Raw genomic sequence first — 24,483 nt, 5'->3', positions numbered from 1 at the left:
TTTCCTGCAGCTGAAAGAGTCAGAGCCTGTCAGGACCTCTCAGGGCCGACCACAAAGCACACCAAAGTGAGTTTGTTTCTTTCTGAACAGAGGCTTTCTCTCCTTTATGATGGAAGCAAGGTGTCCCTGAGACACTGGAGTGTTACTTTACTCTGCTAAATCTATGGTAGACCATAGCCCTGCAGGAGAAATGCACATTCTTTTAAGCTTCATCCAGAATATTGTCCAGAAAAGTTGTGTCAGTGGGTTTAACACAGGCACAGTGAACTGATGCTTCAACTATAATCTTTTTTTAAAATATATTCGCACAAATTACAAAATCACTGAATATTTACACAGAATCAAATCATAATATAATATTTTTTAAAATAAAATTAAATAATGAAACAGTCTGTACAGGATTTACAGAAAAAACAGAGCACTATAACAGATTTTAATCACTAAAAACATTGCAAATATTCAAATTCTACAATGGTATTTTTTAATTTGTTGATATAAAGTGTCTTATTTTTGTTCAACTCCAGCTCCCATCTTTATAAGGAACTATAAAGAAGGGTGAATAACTAAACTCAAGCAAGAACCGTAACACGGAGCAAGATCTGTTGACCTGGACTCTGTTGAGTTGGCATTATATCTCCACCAGATTGCCCATGGCTGCTATCACAGTCAGCGGTCTACCCTTTTTAATTAGCTTTTCCCTGTTAGTCTGTCAGGTGAATATATTAAATATTTAATAAGGGATTTGGGGTGAATTTGCAGGACAGATAGGCCTGAGGCCAAAGGCCAGCTGATTAGATTTTGCTGGATCTGACACTTCTTTAGCCCTAACTCTGAGCCAGAGCAAAATAGAAACCTGGTTCACAATTCAAAGTGAAATATTTTGAAACTTGGAAAAGTAATTTTATGTGAACCAAAAGTGAAAGACACCCGTGCAGTGAAGGGTTTTACCGGCACTAGTTTTCTATAGAGCTGCACGTGTAGGCTACTTTTAGATAATTGGATGCACTCAAACTCAGTAAACCATGAGCTGTGGCAGTGGAGTCATGAGTGTAACCTCTGTGCCATCTGTAAGGAAGCCATGTCTGTCAGCTTATGTCACGCCGTTGGAAGGAAGTTTATTAATATCCATACAACCCATGTAATGTGACGCCACCAGACTGCTCTTACTCAGGCTGGACTTATGTTTTCATGAATGGGATTCCGTACCTTTAAACCTTGTGACTGATGCCGGGTGAGGCCACCACCCAGGAAAAAATAAAGCTCTCAGACATCATGTGGGTCGGGTATATTTATTTTCTCAAGTCGTGTACAGTGCAAAATAGACCTCCGGGTAACAAAATAGCCACAACTGTATTGAAAACAACAATGCTATCCAAATGTAAAGCAGTAAGCCGAGAAACACTGCAGTTACAGAAGCTCGTGAAACTATGATAAAAGTCAGTATTCATGAAGGAAACTCAGAGTGACACATGAATCAAGTCAGACAGTAAGGAATTGCAAGTAATGGCAATTCCATTTCTATTGTACGATTGATCCAACAGACACTGACAACATTTGCAGTCCAGCGGCACATTTTCTGTTTTCTTAGCCTATGTGCATATGCAGAAATAAAAATTGTCAGGCATTGCTAATGAAGGTTGAGGCTTCAGAAAGCACTTCCAATACGTTTCTGAAACTTAACAGGTTTTAAGAAACAGGAGTTGCACTTTCTGGCACCTACGGTCAACTGCAATCTAAACGCATGCAACGGCTACACCACCTCTAGACACGGAGGTACTGAAAATGGTAAGCGATGCTATCAATCCTCCTGAATGACATCACCATAAATAATGAACATTAAAATGACATATATTTCGGCTATCAAATATACGATGCTCTTTCAAAATAGAGTAGACTTTCTACAAAGCTAGTACAAATGGATTTAAGAAATATCTCTCCCATAGTACTATATGTCACATCTATATACATGAAATACAAAGAATCCACATAAACAACATAAATTATATATTTGTGCTCCTATGTTTTTCTAGCATGCCGTTTTCAGTTCTAAAAGATTTTTCACCAAGAAAATAACATATATCACAAATGTAAACAGAGTCCTGCCATAGATACATAAGTTTTTCCTAACTGATGCTTAGCCTAACTCTTTCTGACACTTTCTTATTTACATATTTTGGACCCATAACTGCATCTGTAATGCCTTCGGAAATAGCTGTGCTCGCACATTTCACTGCATCAGTGTTATAATCTGTCAATATCTGGATATCAACTGGTAGTAATCAGACCTGCAGGGGTTTTTCCCCCCATAAAGCATGTAGTAGGTAAAGCTGAAGGTCGACATTTTCACACCGTGTACCTTGAACAATCTGCAGTCGCCTAAAAAAATCACTAACAAAACACTCAAAAGCCAGTTTAAAGCCTTACAGAGGAAAAAGAACATGAATTCCTTCACAATGACATTAGCATTAGCTTAAAGTATACAAAACAATGACTACATAGACCCTCCCCACCAGGATTTGCTCCTAACGCTGCTTCATTATGTTGGTGCATAACAAGAAATCATATTGTTGGGGTATTTCAAAGTGAAGTGGCTCTGCATTAACCTCCTGGTGTGTTGGTTCATTGATAAATTAAGGGGAATGTGAAGAGGGGCTGACCACAATCAGCCTTCTCGTGCTTGCAGACTTTGTAATGAAGGCTGTCTAATATCTAATTTAAGCAAAGTAACACAATAATAGATATGATAGACTTGTTAACTTTCGTTCATGCATATATTGCATTGTTTTTTTGGTGGGTGGGTGGGGGGGTCAGTAACTGATTGTTAACAATTCTTTCTGCTATGTACACTTTTGGGGGTTTCAGCGCATTACTCCAAATCAAACGCTTGTCCTTATGATCAGAGACACCTATTAACAACAGTTTAAATAGCAAATAAATAAATAATGGTTAAATAAACTAAAACCAATTTAGTACATACTACTGAAAAACATAATTTGTCACATTGTTAAAAGAGAAAAAAAAGATCATATTCACTGACACAGAAGAGGAATGACACAGCACTAGCATACATTTAAAGGACAGTCCTTGTGCGCACTGTCTGCAGGTCAGCTCATTGTCATTGTCGTCTTCAGCCTTGAGTGATGCCGGGCGCATCTTTCTCAGCCTGTGCGTGCTTGTAGTACCGTCTCGTTAGAGATGAAGGTTTCCCCGTAGGTGTTTCTACTACAAAGTTGTCACTTCTATCACATTTAGATCATTCCGGGTGACTCGATATAGACATGGCAGGAGACGTGAGGGCTGGTCTGAAGCAGACGTCCGTCCCGTGCGGTTGTTACCCATCCAGTCAGAATCGGACGAGAGCTCTCAATAAGCTAGTCATCACTAGAAGCACAGCTGTGGCTGCAGTGATAGTCACAATGGAGCTCCAACCTACCTCACTCCCCTGAGGGAAGACACGAAAAGAAGAGTGTCAGGAGTCAGCAGAGGTTAACTGTCACCAATAGATACAGACTAGATGTCTTATAGAAAGAATAGTTCCACGTTTTGGGAAATGGACACAATTGCTTCTCTCAGAGATTGAGATGAGAAGATTGTTACTGATTTAATGTCAGTGCAAACAAATCAGGGGGTAATTGGGTAGGGAAACACCAACTCGCACCTCCAGAGCTCACTATTTACAAACCACATTTTAAAATAAATACTAATTTAAGCTAAATATCATTTGGCTGTAGTTTCACATTTGACACAAATAAATGGTAACAATCTTCTCATTTAAATCTTGGCAAGAAAGTGGTCAATCATATTTCCCAATAAAATGGTGAGCTTTTTCTTTACATTATTCATTCGGTGAAGCTCAAAGATTTCTTGTTTTTCAGTTTTGCCAAACTGCCCACCCGTCCCATGTTGACCTTTCATAAATGGTGCACAGACGGCAGTGGTTCATATTATCTGTTTTTCAGTGTGTTTCAGATTTTAAAGGCCGTATTTCTTCAGTTTATATTCTCCCATAACAACTAAACACAAAGATTCCTGACAAATAAAGGATTAGTTCACCAAAATAATAGAAAAACATATCTACCTCTGACTGTATGTACTAAAAGCCCTAGGCTATCAACACTTTACATCTACAGGAGCTGCTCGGCCATGGAAACCCATCCCATGAAGCTCCTGGTGCAGTTTATGTGCTGACATTAATGCCAGAGGAGGTTTGGAGCTCTGCAGTTATTGAGTCAGCAGAGTGTTGTTGACCCTGCTCTGTAACTTTACATATCTAACAGTAGACGCTCTTTAGATTGGCCCATTCTTTCACAAATGTTTGTAAAGCCAGACTGCATTGCTCGATTTGCTTTGCAATGGGACTGAAAACACCTGATTCCCAACATAACGAGGTGTGGACATGCTTGTATTCTTTGAATTTCATCTTTGATACTTCCAAAGATCATTCGTCAGCTGCGTGGTTTATTAGCCATGCACTATCATTCCGTGGACTGTTGTTATATTACACAATTTATGAATAAAGGAGAGTAGTTTTAAGTAGTTTTTCGAGCCCTGCCATCTTTAGTACAGTGGCTAAGACAGACAGCGCCATTTCACCTAATCACTTTTTATGTAGTACTCCTTGCAAGTTAGTTTTAATTTCAAGATCCAAAATATCCAAATATATATATTTACATATGACCATTTAACATTTGTACATGTTTATTTTTATCACCTCATTTTCATTATGTCTTTTTCCTCCTCCACCATTGCACTTTCTCCTCCCTTATTTCCCCATATTGCTCTTCCTCTTCCTTCTCTCAGCTGAAGTCAGGACTCTAACACATAAAATCCTGCTTATTTATTATTGACCCAATTTTGTATTGTCAGCAAATTAGACATGCAACCCTCCCATCTCCAGACAGCTCACAGCGAGCCAGCTAAACACTGGATTTCAAAGCTGACCTTGAAAAAAATTTCATGAAACTATAATGAGTAAGATATCATATGAAAGGGCATGGAGAGAGCTGTACAACATGTTTCATTTTTTCAATACAACATCACAATGACGGCTTAAAGTTTTGCAAATGACACGCCGCATGAATATATCTTAAAATCTAAAGTTTTTACAGCTTAAAAGCCAAAGATTTCAGCCAGTTCTGCTCCAATCATCTGGGTAAAGATGATAAAATGCACAATTTTAATATGTAAAGCTTCCTTGTCTGAGGTCAAACATCAGAGTTGTTGTTATAAAAGCAGGCTGATGTCAGCATGTTGTAATAAGACATCATAAAACCTTAAAGTTTTAGTGTAGCCCTTGCATTCTGGGGGAGGGGGGATTACGCTCTCTGAGTGCTCTTGTTTTTCTTTTGTTTAGCATATTATTGAAATTTAGTGTAATTTAGGTGAACTAATCCATAGTATATTTTGCAAGAACCATAAGTAGCATTACGCTTCAGACAGATATAAGCTCCTCCCATACCTTGCTCTCTGGGACGCCAGCTCCGACAACCAGCACCAGACCACAGCCACAATTACAATCATTCCTATGAAGGGGATGGAGAGAACAGCGTGCTCAGACGGATGGATGAATCTCTGAGGAGGGAACAGAAACAAACACAAGGACCATGGCAATGAAGGGGATGAATGAATGATGGAGCGAGGTAGCCAAATAATAAAACAAACAGATAAGGATGTGTGACAACGGCACAAATGGACCACCACTACACTACACAAATCACTCAATTCTAAGTGTGAAATGGCCTGTGGCTGTGATATACGGGGGGAAGGACTGTGATGGAGTGATTTAATATTTCCTATTAAACAAACAATGCATAACTTTACGGTGACATAAACATCAACTCGGTGTGAGTATGCGTGAGCAGTCCCGTGTGGCATTTCCTGGCTGCGTGTGATATCATGCTAGCAAAAAAAAAAAGAAAAAGAAGGAAAGGCACGCAGGATGGACTTAGCATATGAAGGTGTATTAGTCTCTCTATCCTCATTTTGAAGTTAATTTGTTCGTAAGTCGTAAGAAATTTGTCGTCAAACAGGCTGAGAGGTCATGGACATTCAGAGAACAAGGACAGCATCAGAGACAGGCACGGGTAGACAGTTTGACACGATGTGGAGACATCTCATCATGGCTGTTGCAGACAAAACACAGTTCTGTTTTCACTGGATGATTTCAACCATCGCAAAAATATGATCCAAATTTTTGGATCATATTTTGTTTCGATTTTTCATTGAGCTTTTATGCGCTCTTTTTAAAACTTGATGATACTCGACTTTCAGAGTAGCGACTGTCTTTGCATAGCAATGCAGGTGAAAGCACAGACTGTTCTACCGTCAGTGCATTCTAATTCCTTGGGAGCTTTGCAATGGAAATCACAACCTATGCTTTCATTCAGTGGCACCTGGAAGGCTGAGAGGTCATGAAAAATACATTGAACTGAGAAGTTATAACTCATAGTTCAATGTACAAACCATGCTGGATGCTTTCAAGTACTTATTATGTAAGAATAGTCGCGCTTTAAATGAATATGGCATGAATTGTGTTCAGTTTCATTCCATTTCATTTAGATTTTTCATATGTAACTTTATTAGAAGGAAGAGAAACCAGTCTGGTATTAAATAAAAAGTCTAAACAAGAAAAAAAAAGTAGTTTAATTACATTTACTGTGTTAAAAAGATCTCAAGTCTGCTTATATGCTTCAGTGGTATAAAGTGCATTAGCTCCAAGGCGCCTGAATGCGTTTTTATTAGAGATTTTGTGTTTTTGTCAAACAACAGTATTTAAGCATTGCTCTAACTGAGCCGTCGGGACACAGACACAGTGGGGGGAACGTTCCCCAGCCCAAAGAACACAGTAAATACTGATATGGGCTGACAGGCCAGGTCAGCTCATATCAACACATGTATCGCTGCAGTATGGGACACATAAAAAAGTGGGCTCAACAGACACAGGATACAGTGAGGAGCAATGTGAGGTTCATTATGTGTTAGTAGATAGTGTGACTGCAAACAACAACAACAACAAAAACAACTTTACATTTTCTTCATTGTGTAACTGGAATATTGCTTTTAGAATAAATTCATATCATTTAAAAACAAAATATAGGAACAAGTTCAGAAAGCGATGATAAATATCTACTAAATATATTATCAGTAATCACAGAAAGCTGTACAGCTTTTCAATCAGTTGCTCTGCTGATGCCGGCGCTATATTTTTATTATAGTTTGTCCCGTGATGGGCTTGAGCTCTGTGGTTCCTCACCTGCGTCCCCCCCGACAGCTTCTCCAGCTCTGCCTTGCAGCGCTGCAGCTCCTCCTCCAGCTCCGCCCTCTCCCTCTGACTGCTGTCATACAGTACCTGCAACTCCTGCAGCTCCATCTTCAGACCCTCACACTGGAGGACACAGAGGCCAAAAGAATCAGAAGAATAATGTGTACCAAATCTGTGCCACTTTCTAGCAAAGCAAGGCACTGTACCTCTCTCTGAACTTGTGAGGCCTTCTCCTCAGCCTGTTTCAGCTGGTCTCTCAGCGAGAAGATCTCCCCGATCCCTCCGGTCCAGCTCGTCGGCGTCATCGGCTTCCCGTCGAATGAGATGTTCTTCTGGATGGAGGCGTCCACCAGACGACAGTTCTCAGACTGGGCCATGGTCATGTAGCTCTCTGTCATGACCTCATCTGAGCCGGTCTCCATCTCCTTTCCCTCTGTGCCCTCCCCCGCGTCTTCCTCTTTCAGCGACAGGTAGACGCTAGAGCTGCGAGATCAAAAAGCGGCTCCAAATTAACCGGCTTCTACCAGTTTTTTATTTCTTATTGTAAAAACGGGAGGATGGGAGGATGTGTTAACCCCTAGAAGAAATGTTGATATCAAATGGTGACACTGTTTTGTCAACCTGCTTTTCAGCTACACATACATTTAAACCTGAAGTTAAAATATTTACACCCTATAGCACAGTAACAACTATTCTTTTCAATTTCCCAGTAAATGGCCAGACAACATTGGCAAATGCTCATCACATAGAACAACCTTACAATTCAAAGGCATTCTTAATTCTTAATTGCTTATGTGTAATCCCTCATATCATGCTACAACTTTACTGAAGTGCTTAAACAGGTGGTCGGTGCTGTGATGGGAGCTAGTGATACCAGAGGGTATCCCCTCCAGCTGATCCAGTGAGCACAGCTGACGAGCGAGCAGTCGTTGACCTCTCACCATGTCCTCTGTCTTTGCAGCAGCTGCAGCCTCTCGGAGAGCCGTCTGTTGTCCTCCTTCAGGGTCTGACACTCCTCCCTCAGCATACGGCACTCCTCCTTTAGCAGGTCGACGTCACCTGTCGGAGCAAGAAGGGCACAGATGAGGATGTTTAAAACGACATTGTATACTCCTACACCTCTTTATAGTACAGACAGTGTAAAACGTAAATTTTAGTCATCCGCTCTCTTGTCAGAGCACGAGAAGCTTTGGAACAATCTCATATCTGTCTGCCGAAGATGAAGCGACAGCCAGCAGCTGGTTAGCTTAGCCTGGATTGGCAGCAGGATGACACATCCATGCCAGCTCTGTCTCAGTGGTATCAAAATCCGACTGGCAGTTCCTTTAAGGCTTACAAATGATTTAGTATGTGCAAGAACTGAAGCAGAAAAGCCATTTCCACCAATAATGTTTGTGCATTTTGGGTGATGTTCCCTCCACCCTCGGTCCCACCCAGCTCCAGACCCCAGCGGTGACATCATGTGTGGGAAGTGTGGGTCCCTCCCTGTCGTGACCTCATGTCCCTGGTATTCTGAATATACACACATGTCACTCCCTTTTCAACTCCCAGCAATCCTATTTTGTAGCATTTACTGAACCCGCCAATGACAGATGTTCTTGACTGCAGTTTACTAACATGCTGTGAGGGAACGAGACCATCCTCGTGCAAAGACTGATCACAGGCTTTTTGTGCTAAACTTAAAAGCTTGAAGAAAGAAGAAAACTTTATTTTTAAGCTTGTGAAGATGTTTTCACCTCTAATCCAAGAGGCTTCAGTACTTCTTAAAACAAAACGTGAAGAGTCCCAGGTATTTAACCCCCCTGGGGGTTGTTCCTGTGAGAGGTGGTCATTGACCTACTCCTTCTCATGTCCTACGTCACATGAGTTAAGATGGGGAAAAAAGGCGGATTTAATACCTAGTAGGGTTAAATTCACAAACTTAAAGATGACCAGTCGCCTTTTTTTCTCAAGTTTGTAAGACTACAATGACTTGGGTAACTAAGAACCTAATAAGACACACGTGATGCAACGTCACTTCTTCTCTGACTGCATCTGTCCCCCCCCCTTCCTCATCCCTCACCCTCTCTCCTCTCGGCCTCCCTGCGCTGGCTCTTCATGCTGATTTCGGCCCTGAGCGTGGTTATCTCCAGCTCGTACTCCTGGGTTTCTTCACTTAGGCGCTGGAGCTCGGCCCGCCGGCGACACAGCTCTTCCTGCAGTGAGGCGATGTCATTCTCCCTCTCCGCCGCTGCCTCCTCCGCGGCCTGCTGGAGCAGGAGCACCTCCTCCTGAGCCGTGCGCAGCTCCTCCTGGGCCTCGGCCAGCTCGCTCTCCTTCTCCTCCTCCAGGCTGTGCATCTCCTCCTGCACAGAGCGCAGCTGGGCTGTGGCAAGCGGGGGAAGAGGAAGAGGAGGAGGAGGAGAACGTTAGGTTTTCTTTATGGCAGATGTGTGGGTGAGACTGCAGTGTCAGTATGGGTGTATATGTATGATCTCACCTGAGGCTTTGCAGTAGTGGGCCTGTGTGTGTTTGTGTGTGTAGGTGGTTGGTGTGCACTTGCATACGCCTGTGTGCGTGTCTGTGCGGGTGCTGTTTGAAAGAGGAGCTGATGTAACTGATGGTAACTGGCATGCTTTTTCTTCAGGGTCAGGTTGGGATTATTAGTTTAGTCATTTCAGGAATGGAGAGTTCTCTCCACCTCGCAACTTTAAAAAAAAACTTTTTTTTCCCTTCTGATTTTCTTTGTCTGTCTTTGAGAACAAAACTTCTGCATAAGTGGTAGCATGAAACAGAAGTCAAGCTAATAAATTAGCAGCTTAAAGATCAAAATCTGCAGAGACCTTAAGCACTGAGGGATGTAAAACTTTTGATTTTTTTAATCCAAGGGGGAAAAAATGACACAAAATGTTATTTTAGAGATCTTTAGGCATATTGTGTTGATACCTTGCAGATTCTGGATCTGCCGTGTGAATGCCTCAGCCTGATGGGCACTTGCCAGACGCTCATCCTCCAACAGACCTGGAGAGGAGAGACAGGGAGTCAGGAGTGGGTTGTGAGATAAGAGGGAAAAAGTGCAGCAGGCCAAAAGAGGAAAGATGACAACTTGATAAGCTGTTCAACCTTGAGGCATGACTGGATGACACAAGCAGCTTTGTATGTCTGCTTCTGTTAAAAGCAATGAACTGTACGTGAGCAGACCATCAATATTACTTAGCAGGATTTTTCTTTCTGGTATGCAAGTTCCTAATGATCCTTTTCATTGGAAAATTCTCTTCTAAACTTAAAAGATAGCAGTAGAAAAATAACACAGAGTGTTTTGGCTGCCAGTTTCACAGCTTTTGGTTTGCTGCTATTTTTGAATTTCTGTTTATTTTTGGTCCCTATCAGTATGTCCCATGCCAAATGTTTTCTGCCACATCCTTCAGGCAGATTCACTGATGGCTTTTATATAGCAGCAAGAGGAGCTAGAAGGATAGCGAGAGCGTATTATTAAATCAAATCATATGTCCATTCAATTCAGTTTTATTTACATGGCACCAAACCACAACAATTGGCTCAAGGTGCTTTAAATTCTAAGGTCAAGGCCCTAAAATAATAGAGATAAAACTCAAAAAATCAGACGACCCCCTATGAGCAAGCACTTGGTGACAGTGGGGATGAAAAACTCCCTTTTAACAGGAAGAAACCTCCCTTATGTTAATTGGGTTAATTACCCATGGGGTAATGTAAGCTGAATGGTGAGATGTCTCTATGTGTTAGGCCTGCGACAGACTGGCGATCTGTCCAGGGTGTACCCGGCCTCTCGCCCTATGGTAGCTGGGATAGGCTCCATCCAATCCGCAATAAAGATAATGGAAGATAATGGATCGATGGCTAAATTATAAACACTTAGAGTGACTTAAGATACTTGTAAAAAAAAAACATGCACACACACACAAAGTACTTTCACAAGTACAATTTAATTGTAAAAAATGTTTTTTTTTAAATCAGTGTTTGGTGCGCCTTTCCATTTGTACAACTTCTTCTACACATTCTTGGAAACAAGTGGGTTGCTCCAAGTGTTTTGGAAAAGTTGCCACATTCCCTAATTGCTTGTGTCTCTTTGTGTAATCCCAGGGTGACTCCATGTTGCTAAGATCAGGGTCTCTGTGGGGGGTGGACCATCTGCTGGAGGACGCCTTAGCCTTCTCGTGGCTTGTGTACTTAATGGCAGTGAGTTATCTACAGATCAAATGGCAGATCAAATGCCTCCTTCGTTGTGTTGTGTCCTGCGTAAGAATCTAAACATGTAAAGTGCCTGTTATGCCCACTGACTTCAGGCTGCTGCTTGGAAGAGTGTTTCAGGTCTATCTGTGGCACCCCTCCAGGCGCCTGATCACCAACACCTGCGGTCTGTAATATGAAGCAAGATCAACAGACCCGGGGTATATTTTCATACCCCAACGTTTGGGTTCCTGCTATGCAGTCACGCACAAGGTGGCTATCAACCCTGAGTTTTCCAATCTATTCACATAAAAAGGCGTTGGCAGAAGGTGACCAGTCTGCTGGCAGCACGCAGGAATATTTTACAAAATAAGAGCAAACTATAAAATTAGAAAACTCATCATACACGCCAAATGCACAGTTGCTGCAGCCAAAGCAGAGGTGTGTGAGTGTGTGTGATAGGAAAAGTGCTGTACTAGCATGTGTATGCGCTTTAAGTGATTTGGTGGTCAGCAAGACTGGAAAAGCGTGAGACGGCCTGAATAAAATCTATTTAAAGCTGGGAGAAAAGTTGGAAAAAATGTGCACAGGAAGATCTGACTAAAAATACATCTGAATTCACGCGCTGCCTAAATGTGAGTAGCTGCTTCTTTTCTGTATAAGCCAGTTTTAACCTTACTATTTAAGCAGCAACCCGGTTGCATTAAATGGTGTGAGAGTAAATATAAACACATAATTCAACCTGGTAAGTAGGCTTGCTTGCAAATTTTATATAAGGTCAACGAGTACAAGTTTGAAAATAGGATAGGTAGGTATAGCGTAAGTTGCCTGGCAATATACTTCATTATGAATGATCCTTGTAATACGGAAAACTCAGTTAAACCCTGAAATTCTTTACTGACTCTTATTCCTGCTTGATAGTGCTGGTCTCTGAACTCCATGTGATTATCACTGGGGCTGGATAACTGTCATTTGTCACTGGAGATTTTGAGACATTGTCTGTCTGTTTTTTGGTCACCTGCTGCTTCACTGTTTAGCTTTCCTTATGTCCTGTTCAGTGACTGAAAGAAGTCTTTGATTCAATATAGCTTTAGTTTTGTGTTTAAACAGGGAGCTTAGCATTGTGACATTTTGTTCGGTTAAACTATCATACCAAATGAAAAAGACTGTGATAAGCTTGAAATGAGGAGCAAACCAGTCACTGGCTAGAGCTAAGATAAGGGCTGGCCTCTTCTTAGAGTGTTGGGGTCACTTAGGTCTCATCTATCTGCACTGGGCCTCTCTCAGCGGAGGGTGACTCCTTACAAAAGACAGATAACCACTGACTACACAGGAAGCCCTCCATAACAGGCCATTGTGCCATTTCACCAAACTCACCAGTCGATCCTTAGAATGTTCTTACCAAGCTCATGAAATTCATAAACAATCTACTTGCTGAACATCAGCTGTTCAGTATCACCTCACAGTGCCACTTCCATGGATGTAGAATCTCACTTTTTTATTTTCATAATGTTTAAGCTACAGTTAGTAGAGTCTTATCAATATTATTTATAACTTTTTCCATTTTAAATTTGGTTTTTAACGCCCTCAGATTAATCCATTCATCAAGCTACATCATTACTGGTGTGGGGGTAGAAACCCGAAACCGAGACAACCGCATCTGCATGCATCAGCTGTCAACGCACCGAACAGCTGACTGTTCCCAGAGGGTCTTGACCAATACTGAATTCTGGTTGAGGTCTAGGACACTCCGTCTAGAAACTTCCCGCAGTGTGAGCGCAGTTGTCTGAGGAATGGTTCCCCCCGCTGCCAGACAAACTGCTGAGCTCACCATGCTATGTCTCTAAGAATGACACACTGTTAAATGCACACACTCAGAAACGCACACACACACTGAGCTCAGTGTAACCTCATACCCAAGGCCTTAGTCACTGCTAGTGTCTCTGAACATTATGCTCATCATTTCTAAGGTATGAGCTTATGCTCTTTTTAATGACTATGAGCAACAGACTGTCAGTAACCACATATAAACTGTTTGCCTTCTATATATGTATCTAACAAAATTTCACAAGGATGCCTCAGGTACAAAGTTAAGAGAGGGTTTTTTCTACTGATCAGTGTAGAAATAGGGGAAAAAATAGTGCAAACATTTATGTAAAAGTACTCTGAAGAAAATTCAGGCTGAGATTGTAACAGGAATTTTATAATCATGTGTCTTACAGCACAAATGGAGTTTTTTTCAAAGCGAGGGAAAGGCCAAAAACAAGGTTAGTAAAAAATGTTAGGTAGCGTTTTTAGCTCACAGAAAATTTAACCGCAATTAAATGAAAAGGTTTTTTTCTTTTTCAACTTTGCTTGGTCTTAGCTATTTCCATTATTTTTCTTTTCCACTCACTGAATATGCATGTGTTGGAAATGTAACGAATGAAAGCCCAGGGTTATTGCTTTTGCAAATGCGATTTGGGAGCGGCACTGGCAAACAATTTGCAGATTTGAAAAATGATGGTTAATTGCAAAATGTAGATTCATTTCTAAGCCAAGCGCTTGGTGTAGCATTGCTTTTTGCAAAGCTGTCCCAGAATCAAAAGAAGGAAAAATTATATTATGAAGAGAAATCGGTGAAAGAGGCCCAGCTATTTGTGTTTTATTACCTACGTGTGTTCAAATGTGACGTGCTTTTTATTCAGCTTTTGTTACCAATTCCACTTGTGACTGAACATGACAGATAAAAATGTTAGAACAGGGACTATCATGGCAGTCAGCATATTCTATAAATGCCAGAAAAAAATGTTACAGAATTAATGCATGTTGATGGATGATTAGTGCATTTGCATTGATTTTTATGGGAGATGATTTAATGTTAATGGTAATAAATTAATAATTAAAGGTATTAAATATTGAACATACATATTACAGTTAAGGGATACAGTTCTAGAGGTATTCAAGGGTAGAGTTCTCACCTTGCAGCTCGTGGAAGCTCTCCTGATGTTTGTTGGAGGTCTCTCTGGCCTCCTCCAGCTCCAGCAGCAGCTGCAGCACCTGTGCCCTGAGCTCCTCCAGCTCCTGCTCCTCAGTCAGCGACTCTTGCTCCTTCTTCCTCTTCTCCTCCCCTTCACCTTCCTCCTCTTTCAGTTTCTTTTCTTCCCCCTCTTCCTCCTGAGATCTCTCCTGGTCCATCTCCTCTTTCTCGTTGTTCTCCTCCAGGACTCCTCGCTCCTTGGCGGTTATCTCGTTGTCCATGTTGGGGCTGCTCTCGGCTTTCAGATCACAGGGGTCATCTGGTAGAGAGATGGCAGACATTACGAGAAGGAAAAGGGATGGAGAGCCTTATAGGTGACAAACCCATCTGTCATCGCCTAAAAACTCAGTCACGCTTGGCTGCAGAGCAAATGGTCTCTTCTCCCCCGAATCAACAGCACCATCTTGTGATTAAAGTGGCACCGACTTCTTTGTACATCACATCCTGTTCACTCTGATTTAAGCGTAGCTGTTCAATCACACAATATAACTGAAAATCCTCTTTTGTGATTAACTCTAAGACACAATCCTTTTTCTTTAGTGATTCCACCGATTAAAGGAAGAAAATCACACGTGCCTTAAAATGTCAGAATTTTGTAATAAGCAGATGTTAATGTAGCAGCATTCACACGCAACATATTTCTCTTTATTCACCGCATTTCAAGCTTTGTGTGTTTATGGCACACGCATCCTTGTATCCGCACTGTGGATTTAAATGTTTGGCCAGCAGGTGGAGCAGGTTAGCTGACACAATGCGGAAACAGAAGTGGGGAGGTGAAGCAATCGCTATGACTCACCACTCAGCAATGCACCTCAAAGTCCACAACAACAGAGCTACCACTCATAGTAAGAGAGATGTGACACACAGCTCTTTCACATGATCTTGTGTCACATTTTTGCCTTCTTAAAAGATTTCGCTCAGTAATAAGCTCAGGCCCAATCAGAAGCTCTAAAACCAAAAATGAGACATTATATATGAGGCAGACCAATAAGAGTGAACTTGATTTTGCATTACAGCTCTTTGTCTCGCTGCAGCTACTGAGTCAAAGTCAGAGCAGTTCAGAAGAGAAAGCATTCCTGGCAGTTTTGCTTGCATTACACACACACAAACACACACTGACCTAATATCCTTTCACTCTCACTTCTCAACAGCATGCCCTCCTGGGTCAAGTCCTTCTCAAAAATAAATCAATATGTAGTACTGCGCATTCATGTCTGAGTGGTCTCCAAGTGGCCAAAAATTGCTGTTTGTACTCAGAAAGCAATGTGAGGATGGGAGAGGGGGAATGGTGTTCACTGAGGGACAGAAGATGGAGAGACGTGATGAGAAAAAAGAAGAAGGCTGCAGCAGGGGACGGAATAAAGCATTAACTAAAGATCTACCCTAATTAAGAGCGATGCTCACCGGTGTAATCTCGGCTCTGGGGATGCTTCCGGTTCTTGTGCTAATTATTTTTTCTTTCTTTTTCTCTGCTCGTTAGATGTAACCGTGTACATCACAGCATATTTTATCATGCATCTGTGACAGCCTTATTCCTTCCTGTCTCATAATGATGTTAATTTAAACAATGCGGCCCTTGAGAGGCGTGCGAGAGGTTTCATGAGCGCAGGGCTATTTTGTCATTAAACTCTGATGCTGGTGTAACGAGTTAGTCATAAAGAAAGAGAGAGATGGAGCTCTGTGGCGGGGAGTTTTAGCCGGAGCTGCTTGAATAGCCAGGGGCAGCTAAAGGCCATCAAGAGACAAAAGGCTTCCCACTGAATATCACTCACATCCAAATCTCTTACAGGATATGTTGAGCTCATGGTGGGTAACTGCAAAAGGCTTTGGATCAAGTGTTTTCTTTTGTAAATGTCTATTCTGTCTATTCACTTTAAAAAACACTTTTTAGGTATATTTAGGAGAAAGAGTCTGGCTTTGCATGATGCATCATGTGCAAACCCTTACCACCACCTTTCACCTTTCTACTCATCGTATCACTCTTAAAAGAAGCTTAATCTTCTCACCTTGTGGGTGAATATTGAGCACATTGTGCAGCCAAATCAGCTGCAGTGACACCTGTGCTCACTCCACTGTGCTTGATTTTTTCTTTTAGTCACGCTGGGATTGCATTAGACATGGACGCCGCGCGCATACAAGAGCAGGCGACGGACAGCGGTGTCATCTCAGGAGCAGTGCAACAGCTCCGGGGGGAGGACGCCTTTTATCTATGCACAACACATTCTTTCATAATCACACTGCAGCACAGCACTCTGAGTATGTTGGTATACACACTGTGCCACTTTAGAAGTGAGGCAACAGGCAGAGCCAAGTAGTCTTTGTCAGCATCTCAGAAAGGCTGCCTGAGATTTAATTCAAACATTTAATGTGTCAACACGAGCCTTTTTGTTTTGCTTCTGATTTGGCGTTCTGCGATGGAGTGTGGAGCATAATGAAAATTGCACTTTGCGAAATTGAAGAGCAGAGCGGGGATTTTTAGCCAGCAGAGGGGTGGGTGAGGGACCGGCTCGCAGAGAACAGCGCTTCCATCGAGCAGCGAAATCTGAAGCTCAGCCTCGCAGACTAATTAAGTAGACAGGAATTTACTGGGAAAAACAGCATTTATGCGCTCACTTTTTTTTTTTTACAGTCTTTATCTTTAATGATACCGCTTCATGCAATCAGGTGTAATATAATAGGGAATGTGGAGCAAAGTGCTTTCGAGAGAATAGTCTCTCCCTATTGCTGCTAGTTAAATGAATTGACTGCTAGTTAGGTAGTTAGGAACATCTGGACTCAAATCAGCCAATAAAAGAAACGACTGCTCGCTGAAAGGCGGCGTTGGAGGAGGCTGTCTACGGGTGTCGTGTCCTGGGTGTGTTGTGACTGAGCAAACAGGTGTATGCCGCGGTGTCAGTGGTTCATTTGTGCATATGCCCCAAGAGTTTGCATTTGCATATGAATACACGACAAGAGTGACCACTTCTCTTTGGTTTTGCATGTGTGTAAATACATAGAATATGAGCACGCATACATGTGTAGTGAGATCCCCACTTCTGATGAGTCTATATACACAACATACTGTATTTATGATCGTGTGTGTGTGTGTGTGTGTGTGTGTGTGTGTGTGTGTGTGTGTGTGTGTGTGTGTGACAAATGTACGTGTAGGAGGCCATGCATAATGCACAACACCCCCTCCTACCCCAGCTTTGAAATCAGCCCTGCTCTGATGTTGTAGCTTTTTCCCTGCACTGGCACACTTCCTCAGCAACACATAATACAGAGGAGGGAGGGGGAGCTGAAATAACAAGGAGCCACTGTAGGAGCATATGTGAAAGGGAGACAGGGGAGAAAAAACAATTAGAGACACACAAGGAAGGAGAAAGATTTACGACGTTAACCCCACGCATCTCCACATCCACCATGCACCCTTGGTCAGCACACCAACAACCCAGAGCTTCAACATATAGAGAATCACCATGGTGATAAAGCTGTATTTTGGTCCACTGCTTTGCCTTCCATAGAAACCTTTCCTTTACCCGCCCAGAGAAGAGTCTGTGCAACTGTATCAGGTGCACTGTCACGAAGCGCACACGGTGAGGTCACCATCATATGAGATGCACTGCTTTCAAGCTGTGTGGAGACTCACCGGCTCCAGATGAGCAGCAAGCGACAAAGGTGGAGGTCTCGTAAGGTTAAAGTGAGTTTATCTCTTTCCCTCGCTCTCTCTCTGTACTGCACTTCAGAGGCTGAAAAGTCCAGGAAGAGTGAGGAACAACAGCAGCAGGAGAAGAAAAGAAAGTTGAAGCGACTTAATCAGCCGTTCTGTTATTTAAATGGAAAATTCGTATTTGCGCTTTCAAAGGGGAATAAGGGAAAGTGGGTCAATGGAATAGAAAAGCATCGCAGGATGTGCTATAATTTAGCCTCATTAGATGAGCACGCACAAAATCTGTGTCAGTGTGTGCACACTGTAGGTGATTTATTCAGGGAATGTGTGTTTTTTTTGGGGGGGGGTTTCAATACGAATCTGTGGTGGTGCAGTGTGTGCGTAAGCTTGTTGCATAGCTATTCCATTAAGGGATATGAAGAGCATCAGAAGAAGAACGCATGAAAACAAGTCATGCAGTTATAACCCATTTTATCACAAATTAACCCCCCCCCCCAAACCACCACCCCCAGCAAAGCAATCACTATGGAAAGGTTTTTTTTATCACTTAGGTCTTATTTAAAAAAAATAAGGGATACCACAGCTCACTGTGTAGCTGCCAAAATTCAAAAAAGATAAATCCAGAGCGCGAGGAAGGGTGCGCTAATGATAGGCTGACAATGCCAAGCATTTCTGCGAGGGAAACAAAAAGTTAAAGCCATGGGGGCGGGAGGGGGGCTGAAGGAAGGAGCTGCGGGAGTTCGTGAACCTTCTCCATTCACTTGAAAGTTTTAAGAATTTTTCCATTATACAGCCGAGTAAGAATAAAGAACACATGGCACACTCGGTTTAGGCAGGGACCTGCAGAGTGCCTTAAGAGCCCTTTTTCCCCACTATTTTTTTTTAATGAAGCACTTAAGTCTGGTGGGAGAGACCAAAAAAGTGGATGGGGGGAACATGTAACAGTGAGAAACAGGGATCAGGGATGCTTGAGGGCAGAAAAGCATGCGAGATTTGTTTTCGTTTGTTGTTCTTGGCTTTTTGGTTCTTTGGTTTTCTCAAAGGTCTAAGCAGCTCCCACATCTACAAAGTTTGTCCAAGGCAGCAACTTTGCTGTTTATTAGTTCCGGAGAGCTGAGAGAAATTCTGTTTGTGTACCTTTGGGGAGTATCACTGCTGATGTGAATTTTTGCAGCGTGAGGGCACAACACTGGAGAGAAGATGAGGGAATGGAGGGAAAGAACAGGAGAGAAATGCTGCGTGGGCTGACGCGCTGGCAGGTGCAAAAGGTTTGTGTGTCTGTGCGTGTGTGTGTGTGTGTGTGTGTGTGTGTGTGTGTGTGTGTGTGTGTGTGTGTGTGTGTGTTGGAGGGCGTGTGGGCGCTGAAGAGAGCAAAGGATTCCATCTGAAAGAGGGGGACGAGATACTGAGTGGGAAAAGTTGAGAGAAGGATGGAGAGAGAAGTGTTCGGCAGCTCGTGCAAGTGGGAGGGAGGAACAATATGGTGGCCAGTGGCGGCATCGTATGCAGACACCTTGTAAATGTCAGATGTGCCTGTGATGATCTTGCTCGGCGGCAGCATGTGTTTGCACAGGAGCATCTGCAATCTCTGTTGGTAGATGTGGCAAGGCAGCGTAGAATTAATCCTCAGCAAAAGTGCAAAAACCAGAAAAATGCTGCTGATTTTTAATAAAATTGCTTTTTTGAAGAACCCAGACTTATGCTGAGAGTTAGGGCTGACCTCAGCCAGGGCACAATAAATGCACTTAAATCCCTTTAGATCCCCCAAAGGTACATAATTCAAAACTATATCAGTTATCAACTCAGCTCAATCCACTTTCTAGTTCTTTTTATGCTCCAGAAGTCAGCCCTGACACCACCATAAGCTCAATGTTGGCCATCACGAGCACTGAATTCCCAGCTTTAAAAACATGCCTCGGGTTGCGATGAAAGGAAAAAAATAAAAGAGTCCCTGGAGTTAAGAGGCTAGATAACAGGAACAAGCTTGTTAGGTAAGGAAGGATTTCTCCTGAGACAGCATCTGCGTTACGGCGATCAGGATTCAGCACAACAAATGTAATAAACAAAACTGCTCACAAATGCAAGTGGTTCGATAAGTCTACGGGCATCTATGGCGAGCATATTAAAAGAAATGAGCCACCCAGTCCTTGCTCCTGAAAGTTCACTTTTAGGACATTAACAGAGGAAAAGGAAACATGACTCTGAGCAAACTGCTGACCTGTGTATGTGTCTGTTTCTCCGTGCCCCACCACACCAATAAACATCCTCCTTCCAGCGTCCACACACACACACACACAGGGCCACTCTATCTGCAAAACACATACTTCTTCCCCATTGTGAATCATGGAAAGAAAGAGAGAAATACCACACATTTTCTCTGCATAGTTGAACAGTACTAATTCTATCTGAGGCGAAAACATAAGATAAAGATGCATTGTGTTTGCTGTCATGCAGCAACTTTCAGTGGAATGAAGTTACCAAGCAAGCCTAAGTGAAGCTGCTCATCTGCTCCAAGCCACTATGTGCACTAAAACGACGTCTCATTCCTCCGCAGATGATAATCTGTGTAAAACATGAGAGCGATTCAATCTTTAACAAAAATAACACCCAGCTCTGCATGACTCCAAATTCCATCAGTTCTCCATCGGGATAACATATGCAACAAATTCAACAGTGCTAAACGCTAGGCCTAAATTATTTCCTGCCTTTGGCTGCCAGCAAATCGTTACCTGGCAGCGTGTCGCCTCCATCAAACGTCCACAGATGCCGTATCTTACCGTGCTGTCCACTCACTCACTCACTCACTCAGTCTGTCAGCTCGACTGCAGCTCTTTAGAAACACGCTCCCACAGTAAACACATCGACACCAGACCACCCTTCTCCCGTTCCACATCCTGCCCACTTTACATCATTCACTTTTAGAGAGCATGCTCTTTCTTTGAAAAAAGAAAAAGAAAAGAGAGAGAGATAAACATTAACCATCTACCTTTTCCTCGGCTGATCGCTGTCTATATAATCTGTAGTGCAAAACACAGCCACACGGCTGTATCCAGCTACGCGGAGTCGCAGATGAACACACACTGACAACACAGCAGCACACAGACCTGTGGAGTCCAAAGCCTCCTCTATGAGTGGAGGTAAACGCAGTCCATCCATAGCCCCCCTGTCGCTGCCGCGAAGAGGGAAAGACGGAGGAAGAGTGGGCGAGAGAGGGTCAGAGGGTCCGCACGCCCACCTCAGCTGCCGCTGCTGCTGCGCGGAGAGGAGAGGAGGGAGACAAACACACGGAAAGTACTGATCGCGTGTCAAGTACTCGTACAGCACGCGCGCGCGCAGGCTTCGAATCTCACAAACTTGGCACACGCAAACACACGCGCGCATGCACACACAAACCGCCCGTACCTCGGGAGAGTTTGGGAAAGATCCGGGGAGCTGAAGGCTGGGCTCTGGAGCGTGGGAGAGATGCCGAGAGGGAAGAAGAGGGGAGGAGCGGAGCGAAGGGAAAGATGCTGTTTTCCAGATGGCAAGCTCCGTCTCCCTGCCCTCTCTCTCTCTCTGTCTTTCACATGCTCTCTCTCCCTTCAGGCTCTGTTTACTATGTTTGCACTCCTTTTTTTTCTGCACCATCCTTCTCACCAATGCCTCCACTTGTGCCCCTTTTGCATTTTCTGACTTTTTACATTTGTTTACGGATTCACGATCATCGAGGCTGGGACGCAGATCTACGCACAAACGCGGACAACAATGATCACCAAGGCCCCTTTTTTCAAAAATCTTTTCACAGGTCCAAATGTGTGTGGTGATGCTCTAGACTAGCTTGCTAAATGTTAGCTTTAGTTGGAATCTTGGTGATTCATTTTTAGAAGCCCTAATAACAGGTAGTGTGAAAGGCATCACTGGCAATGCATTAAAAGTAGTTCAGACAATCACGGAACCAAGATATATGCAAATCCTACTTATAATAAAACACTGACTGCTTCCCTTTTTTTGTACACACATTTACACTCACACACACTCTCTCTGTCTCTCTCAATTACTTGAGCATATTTTGGCCGTGGCCCCAAAGCCAAATGAATTTACCTATAATGAGATCCAGAATCCAGACTGGCTGTTGCAGTGGAGGCTGACAGCTAGCGTCGCAGATTACTGATCATTTCCCCTCCATTGTTCATTTCTTCCCTCCCCTTGCTGACTCTCTTTCTCTCGCTAGCTGCTAATGAACAGTGTCACTTATGCTATAAATATATACATCATCTCAACCATAACACCACTCGCTCAATTTTCATCACAACTTTCACACACACAGCTTTTTTTGTCTCTCCGTCTGTCTTTCAGCCCCCCACCACCACCCATACACACAGTTTCTCTCTCTCACACACACACACACACACACACTTTCTCACACTCAGTTTCAGCTGCCATCACATCTGGCAACTTCTGTGCAGTAAGGAGCCAGAGATTTGAGGTGTGGCGTGAAAGCCTGAAAATATGTCAGCAGACAGAGAGAGAGACAAAAAGAAGAGGAAAGGAATGGGGGGCCAGACTTAACCGTTCGCTGGCCCAGGAGGGGGATATTTCTAACACTGCACTGTCAGGAACCAGGAAGTGCTTTGCAGACAGAAGATGCACACACAACGTTTGACACATGCACTCTCATGTGCAATCTGGCAGCATCTGAAAGAGGAAATGTGTTTAAAAAAGGCACAAAAAACTGTAGCGGAACGGAAATAGAAGGAAGCAGAAAACCTGTGTCTGAGTGGCAGCATGTTCCTGTTGTTTGTATCTGTAATGAACAGCAAGTGATTTCTGAGAGGTCGACAACACAAAACAAGGGATAGGAAGAAAAAAACAAAAACTGGAAAAGACCGATGTCTCCTTGTAAGCACTTCCTTTACTTCCTTGTGCAGCTTTTCTCAGGCAGCCTTAATCCTCAGACAAGGAGCCTGAGCAGGGAGACATCTTTCAGCTCCTAAGTCATCCCACAGTCTCCTCACCACACACAATAACACCCCCCACACAGACACACACACATACACAGGAAGGGAGAGCTGTGGAAAGCGCAGGCTGACAACACATGACAGGGTGTTGATAATGAGCTGACAATGTCTGGCTTCAATCCACGAGTGTCACTCTAGTGTGGCAGAAGCAGCCGGGCTGCAAAGTAGAAGTGCCAAAGAGGAAATGCAGATACTGTCAAACCTTGGTCAAAATATTTTTAGTAGAAAGTTGAACCAGATCGATGTCATGTACCTGCCTCTCCACAGGCCCCACAGACTCAGCCATGAAGCTGCAGTGAGGATAGCGCTGACTGCTGCACTGTTAGAGGCTTAAAAATCACTCAGAAATGTTGTTTTGTGGGAAATCGCGAGCATTTTATTGCAGAAAATGTCTCTACGAGTGCCTGTTGATCAAGATCTGGTCGTCCTGCAGTGAAACTGTTAGAGATGAGTTGTTTGTTCTGCTGCAGAGAGCAGTCCCACAGAGTGTGAGGTCACATGAAGGGAATTTGTCCAATCTGCTCAGACTGTGGTCTTTGTCTTGTCCAGATTCAACAAGTTACTGTGCCCACAGCCACAATGCAGACGTCAGGAATGCGAGCCTATATTTGGCATGAAGCAAATGAACAGATACGCACAAACATAGAAGCCCCTTATTTCTTACTATTCCTCATATCTGGCATCACATTAAGCATCTTGCATTAGCGTAGCAACTGAATACGAGCATTGACAAAGGATTTACATAAAAAGGTGCATAACAACATGAAGAATTCATGCGATGAATGAGAGTATATGTCTCACTACCAACTCATTTGATTTGCTGCAAAATTTCCATAAACATACGTACACAGCTGTGGTCCCCAGAGAAAAAAATCCTACTGTTTTCACCGATTAACATTTGTGATTTGTAATGACGTGTGTCTGTAACCTTTGTACCCCCCTCCACATAACCGTGAGGCTGTAGCATAAAAGAGGTCCTTAACTGGTGGACATTTCTTAATAGATTACGCACTAAGTACTGCCCTGTTTAACAGTCACTAATTTTATTTGTCAGCTGGGTGCTGCAAAATACAGAGAGGTGATTAGTGGTGAAGCTAGAAAATAAAGACAAACCACACGTTATTGAAAATCTGCTAATGCTTCCATTGGATACTTCTGTACCTTTAAAACCAGCTTTAGAGGTGGCCTGGTGAATAACATTAAACTCTGGGCAGATCTGGGGCATGTAGATGTTTTTCACCAGCGCTGTAAGCTGAAACACTGTATACCGCAATGCACCGAGCACTAGAGGACTACACTGTAAAATTTAATGAGCTGGCTTTACTTTAAAAAAGGAAAATGCAAAATTGATGACTCAAAGAAAAAGTAACCT

The 24,483-nt window shown here is 42.9% G+C and overlaps 1 protein-coding gene across 11 annotated transcripts; it reads right to left on the bottom strand.

Annotated features, from left to right (window-relative positions):
• Positions 1-1,273: 1,273 nt before the first annotated feature.
• LOC146515289 (uncharacterized) lies at positions 1,274-22,305 on the bottom strand. 11 transcript variants are annotated; one of them, XM_085165232.1, is made up of 10 exons: positions 21,517-21,673; positions 21,219-21,366; positions 14,407-14,724; positions 10,187-10,261; positions 9,324-9,626; positions 8,203-8,320; positions 7,468-7,744; positions 7,253-7,384; positions 5,459-5,571; positions 1,274-3,442 (listed from the first exon to the last, which is right to left on the bottom strand). In XM_085165232.1, exons 2-10 carry the CDS (start codon positions 21,268-21,270, stop codon positions 3,430-3,432), a joined length of 1,401 nt encoding a protein of 466 aa, XP_085021358.1. In that variant the 5' UTR covers positions 21,271-21,366; positions 21,517-21,673; the 3' UTR covers positions 1,274-3,429. The 11 variants fall into 11 exon arrangements, 10 of the variants coding, with proteins under 10 accessions (XP_085021358.1, XP_085021359.1, XP_085021356.1 ...); XR_014874908.1 differs by having other exon boundaries at positions 3,391-3,442; positions 5,459-5,522; positions 21,517-21,668; XM_085165233.1 differs by lacking the exon at positions 5,459-5,571 and having other exon boundaries at positions 21,517-21,671.
• Positions 22,306-24,483: the final 2,178 nt, after the last annotated feature.

Source organism: Neolamprologus multifasciatus, chromosome 7, assembly GCF_963576455.1.
Source record: "Neolamprologus multifasciatus chromosome 7, fNeoMul1.2, whole genome shotgun sequence".
NCBI classification, from domain to species: domain Eukaryota; kingdom Metazoa; phylum Chordata; class Actinopteri; order Cichliformes; family Cichlidae; genus Neolamprologus; species Neolamprologus multifasciatus.
This window is presented reverse-complemented; position numbering and strand designations above follow the sequence as displayed.